The sequence below is a fragment of the Euprymna scolopes genome, chromosome 38 (assembly GCF_053919585.1).
Source record: "Euprymna scolopes isolate OS-2025 chromosome 38, ASM5391958v1, whole genome shotgun sequence".
NCBI classification, from domain to species: domain Eukaryota; kingdom Metazoa; phylum Mollusca; class Cephalopoda; order Sepiida; family Sepiolidae; genus Euprymna; species Euprymna scolopes.
In genome coordinates this window covers 73,399,761-73,405,760 of record NC_136519.1, presented here as the reverse complement: position 1 = coordinate 73,405,760, position 6,000 = coordinate 73,399,761, and the positions used below count along the sequence as shown (strand labels likewise).

Below are 6,000 nucleotides of genomic sequence, written 5' to 3'. Positions count from 1 at the left end.
GTTTGGGTCGATGTAACCTCTGACCTTCTTCAGGTGTATCTTGTCGAACTCTGAAATGTTTCTGTCAAATTCGGGAATTTGGGCGGAATATAGAACGAAACCCTATATTAACTTCACGGAGGTAATATGCTCTCGTTCCGTCAGCCATGCTTAGATAGAGAGAGGTCCTAAGTAATTGGCAATTGTATTTTTCGGTCGCCCACACTGAGAATTGAACCTTCAACCTTCAGGAGAATATCGCTTTTACAATTGATTTTTTTCAAGTACAAAACAGAATTGTTGTGCTGTGGGAAAGTTTGCAGAGAAGAAAAAAAGGCATCTCCTATGTTTCGGAGCCAATTTTGAACTTTGTCAAGGCAAGATAGGCTGCTCCGAGCAGCTTCTGCCCAGATATGGCAACAGTACTCCATTATAGGACGTATTTGGCTTTTCTACAAGTAGGAGATTGTGTCGGGAGTTAGATACCTTCTGGAGCGGTAGAATGGCGCAAACATTTTTCCCGGCGACCTTGGCAACACATTTGATGTATGCGTTCCATTTCAAGTCAGGAGTAAAGGTCAGACCCAGAAGTTTGCCAAAACAGGGAGCCTCTTTAGAGGAGAACCATTCATATCAGTTGGCGCCAAGTGGGGTCGGAGCGTTTATGGTGAAAAAAAAAAAAATGAAAGCTCGGTTTTGGAACAACGGAACAATCTGTGCTTAATAGCCGTCTTACTCGATAATATTTTTTACTTTACAAAGTTCCAAGGTATATCTATTTTTTTTTTTTTTTTTACTATAGAAGTGAAACGTTGTACAACAAGTATAATTAAAATTGAAACGGTGAAGTTATTTGCTTCATTTAGAACCCGCCGTTCAAACTCTTCGGCCTAACATTCACAGGCAAGACGAATTAGAACAAATACAGTATCGCCAAAGCTACTGCAAAGAAGATAGACTCTCTCTACCATACTAGAAAATTACTCTCGCCAAAGAGTATCCTATATATTTACAAAGCCATAATTCGCCTATGCATGGAGTATTGTTATTAGAACTGGGCTGGTGTAGCTACAACTAGTCCTTCACTGTTACAGAGTCCAAAAGAGTCCAATTGAATAGGTCCCGCACTATCTACCAAGCTCCAACCTCTGTCCCATCACCATAATATCGCATCCCTGTGCATATTTTACGAGTGCTTTAATGGAATGTGCTCTGAATTCATAGCATTTACCCCCCCCCCCTTGACGTATATGCTCCCGATTCACCGAAGCAGCAAAATCCCACCTTCAACTGTATTCTACTCTAATAGTTTATTACCTCAGACTGTTAGATTTTGGAATTCCCTCCCTGTTTTCTGCTTCCTTGAATCGACTAACCTGCTGATGTTTAAATGTTATGTGAACAGATATCTCGCTGCTCAACTTCCCACAGACTTTTCTTAGACTAGATCCCAAATAGTAACCTTTCGTGTTTTAAGTGAGAATATGCCTTGTTTGGGGTACTGTACGGAAGCGGCACTCACTCTAGGCGCGTTGAACCGGCTTCCTCCAAAGGAGGCGGTTTCATGAGAGAAGGAAGTCCCCAATCGAATGTATATCCCCGTTAGGGGAGGTAACAGTGTTAAGTTTTTTGCGGCTCTTGCGGGAGGTGTTAACGTCTTCATACATACAGCGCCTGATATTCCCAAATAGTTACCCATTTGGTACTGACCAGGCTTAACTTAACTCCGGTGATCTAACGAGAACCTGTGTCGACGTGATTATGCCGTATTGTTTGGCGTGAAACAGTTTTCAAAAAAAAAAAAATTCTATTGAAAAATGTTTTGAATTCATCGAAATATAATTCCTAAACTTGTAAATAAACGCATAAATCTGTATAATGTGTTAAGTAGTAGGTTTCTAAGAGTTGAATTATTTTACTTGCATACAATGTTAAATGTTTTAGGTCTTTTTGAAACATGAAATCTGCCGAATAATAAATTTGTTTTTCCGAAAAAATAAAATTTTATTGTTTACTTATTACAGTAGAGATTCATCGTTTTTAATTCTTTAAACCAGGCATGTAAAACTCAGTGCCCCTCGGGGCCACAGGAATCAGTTTGTGTTGGCACGAGGGCCGCACCCCTACAATATTAATCAAAGTCGTTAAATAAAAATCCTTACTGAATATGTTTCATTTACTGGTAATTTAAAAGCATGCAATAGTTTGGTCATATTCAAGAATTCAAGTTAAAAGTACTTGTAGTTTAACAAAAGAATATAACAAAAGAAATTAGCATGACATATAAACCTGTTCTTTATTTCGATATAACAAAAATTTAAAAAGCAACATACATAGCCAACATTTATTTGAATGCAACAAATGCAATGCACATAAATTATAATTCAAAATGAACATTTATTATCAAGTACTCAAACATGTTTCGTGTTTTGTCCTACGGTTTGACACCTCTTGTTCTTGACAACCTTTGGTATGTCTGGCTGAAGTTTCTGTGCATTTCCGAGCTTTACAAGAGAAAATAAGTGTTTATCAATCAACCTGGTTCTCTGAGAAGTCTTTATTAATTTCATGAAGGAATATAATTGTTCGCACAAATAAGTGGAACCAAACATTGCTACAATCCGTGTGACAAACTTTCTGAAATTTATAAACCTTTTCAGAAGGTATGAAAAGAAATCAGGTGTTCCCCCTTCAAAATACTTTGCTCTGAGTAAAGAATCTGACTGCATTTCTAACAGTTCCATTTGTAGGCTTTCGTCTGCCTTAGCAACATCAAAAGTAAACGGCGCTGTGAATAATGCAAACTCTTGCTCAAAATATGAGAAATCACGAAATCTTTTTTGAAACTCTTTTGACAATGATTCCATGTGACTGTTATACTTGGTAAAACTTAGTGCTGACTTAGTATTAGTACAATTTTTTAGCTCTTTGCACGTATGAAAATGAATTAAATTTCCATTTGAGACTTGCGACTTCCATAATCTCAACTTTGTAATGAAGCATTTGACGTCATCATACAACTGAGTGATGAGCTTGTTTTTACCTTGTAATTTCAAATTGAGATCGTTTAATTGTGCTGCAAAAGCCAGATCCTGGAGCCAGCTTTCATCCTTCATTTCATCAGCGTTTCCACCTTTCATCTCCAAAAAAGTAATTATTTCTTATCTTAACAAATAAAATCTTTTCAACACTTTGTGACATGACAACCAGCGTACATCTGTGTAGAATGGAACATTGGTGAAATGATTATCCATATCTTCTAACAACTAATTGAATTGACGATGGTTGAGAGAACGACCTCTGATATAGTCCACTCTCTTTATGACTAAACTAAGCACATGGTCCAATTTTAAAATCTTTGAACACAAATTTTGTTGATGAATAATACAGTGGAAATGACAAATCCGGATGTAAATTCTTTATTTTTTCTTGTAACTTGGCAGGAACACCATTATGTCTGCCAACCATATTCGCTGCACTGTCAGATAAGCATACAAGCTTGCTCAAATCTAAATCATATTCATGCAGAACCCGTTCAGCGTTCTCAAAGATGTCCTGGCTTGTTGTAGTGTCATGCATAGGGATTAGTTCAACCAGTTCTTCATAAATGTTGAATTTATTGTCACAGGCTTTGATGAAGATCGCAAACCGTGCTATCCCAGTGATATCGACAGTCTCATCAATTGCAATTGAAAACTGTTCAAATCTTAATGATTCAGCTTTCAAGTGTTGCTTCAAATCACGTGACATTTCATCAATCCGTTCAGCAACAGTGTTCCTAGCGAGGGAAATATTTTTGAACAAGTGTGCCTTTTCCGGACATACAACTTCGGCCGTTTTTATAAGGCATTGTTTCACAAAATTCCTTCGGTGTAGGATTTGCCATGCATCGCTATCAATCGACTGATTGGTTGCAGTAACGGAAGCGACATTTATTTTCTGACTTTTTGTAAAAAAAAGAGGCCTGTTGCTGTGTCAAGTTAACCGTCAATTCTTTGAGCATTGAAACACGCATGGAGCCTTCATATTTGTTGTAAGACAAATGATTCGTTTCATAATGTCTTTGTAGGTTCTACGCCTTCAGCGTAGAAATGTGGTTATTGCAAATTAAACAATGTATATTTCCTTTCACTTCTGTACAAAAATACTGTAGTTCCCATTTTTCTTGAAACACTCGCCCTTCTTCATTCACCTTTCTTTTTTCTTAGTCACAGAAGCACTAGCCATTTTAAAAACGATGCGCAATCTGGAAAATTAAAAAGTCAAAATAAAATCAAACACAACGAAAAATATTTATAAAATATCAATAAAAGCAGTTATCACAAAGGAACCTGACCCCTGCACAGTATCACCCGATTCATATTTTTAGTTATAAACGATTCTAGTTGATGTCACCAAAATCATATTTTTGGGTTCCCCGACAAAAGGAGGGTGGACCTGTAAATTCACCCTTGTCTGTTCACCCGTTCACCCGTCCACACTTTTCTCAATAACTAGGACTTGGAATTTTTGGAAATTTTTACACAAACAATAAACATGATATGAGTAAAAAAGTAACAGAACGGATTTTCTGAGAAAACTCCGGTTACCCCCCCCCTCCCGGGTGCCTTTCGGGTAAGAATGGCTTTTGTGCTTATTAAAAAAATCATGCCTTGGATTTTTATAAAACTTTCTGAAAAGTTGAAACTAACTGATTTCTGTATAATTTTGTTTGTCTATATTTCATATTTTCCCAAACTTTTCTGTATATGTCTACTTAGCAGTTTTGCATGGTGCTGAACTCAAATTTAAATATGTTAAGGCCTTAGGGACTTTTGTGCCTAAATGGTGGGGGGGGCAAATAATGGATTTAGTCATTTCTTTTTTTTATTATTATTTATTTATTTTTTTTTTGCATTGTGTAGAACTCAAATTTACATATGTTAAGGCCTAAAACTGCACCGTTCATTTTCACCAGAATTTGACGTCCCCGAAGGACTTTTAGGGCTGAATGAGGGGGGGGGCAAATGCTGAACTTAGTCATATTTTTATGCCTCGCTCAATGTGAACTCACGGGGGACCATGCATGCTTCATTTGTTTCTTTTAAAATCACTTTTTATATTGGGTACAATATCAATAGAGTATAGGCTCTATAATATGGAAATAAATGAAATATAAGAGACTAGACGGGTCACCAGTTAGCAAGTGCTAAAACATTAAAAAATTTTACAAAGGAAAATGGAGAAGATCAAAATTTATGACAAACCATTTTTATACAAGAAATAAGAATGTGAACGCTATTTTCAATATTGAAAATGTTCATATTGACAACACGTATTTAGGTAACGAAAGTTGAGTAAGAAGTCACGAGTCAAAATAATCATAGTGCGAATAATATGCGCATGTGAGTATTTGGCAGCGTGGCATTGTATATGTGTGTGCGTTAGTTTACCTTGCTTTTGTTTCTGCGTGTATTAGTAACAGTTCATTTCTGTTCGCCTTACTGTCAATCATGCGTAAAAATAAAAGCGAGATAAAGTAAAACCGACGAGAACTTTCCCGTGAGACTTGTCTTTTCCAGCTCAAACGGGAAGGATTATTAAGCGACATTATCGGGTTCTTGTTCGAGGCGCGGTCAGCAGATGTTGTCTAAAACTGATTTTGATGACAGGATCAAATAAGAGTTGCTAAGTTCGAGTCCACATTGATGCGTAATTTTTTTTGTAGGGGGTGGGGGTGAAAACGATTTTAATTTGTTTAAATATTTTAATGTTAACGTTTCTATGGAGCTTGTTTTGGTAAGTGAGGATGAAAACGAACAACAAACTGAGAAAGAGTGTAGCAATTAGAGCCATTTGCTTTTTAGAGCTCTCTCTCTCTCTCATATATATATATATATATATATATATATATATATATATATATATATATATATATATATAAGAAAGAGTTTACTACTCAAGGCCAAAGTAAACTGAAAAGACAAATATAAATATTGCTAAACGACCCTGGTGTCTAACTCTGTCCCGTGGGGAGGCATA

At 36.5% G+C, this 6,000-nt stretch overlaps 3 protein-coding genes across 4 annotated transcripts in view; 1 reads left to right on the top strand and 2 right to left on the bottom strand.

Moving 5' to 3' along the window:
- The window catches only part of LOC145263181 (uncharacterized), a 255,347-nt gene that overhangs the window by 65,297 nt on the left and 184,050 nt on the right, over nucleotides 1-6,000 (top strand). The gene's annotated exons all lie outside the window — the stretch shown is intronic.
- Nucleotides 2,391-3,119, bottom strand: LOC145263292 (general transcription factor II-I repeat domain-containing protein 2-like). The gene has a single exon (XM_080120373.1). It carries the CDS (start codon nucleotides 3,117-3,119, stop codon nucleotides 2,391-2,393), a length of 729 nt encoding a protein of 242 aa, XP_079976499.1.
- LOC145263291 (general transcription factor II-I repeat domain-containing protein 2A-like) lies at nucleotides 3,310-3,729 on the bottom strand. Its single transcript, XM_080120372.1, has one exon. It carries the CDS (start codon nucleotides 3,727-3,729, stop codon nucleotides 3,310-3,312), a length of 420 nt encoding a protein of 139 aa, XP_079976498.1.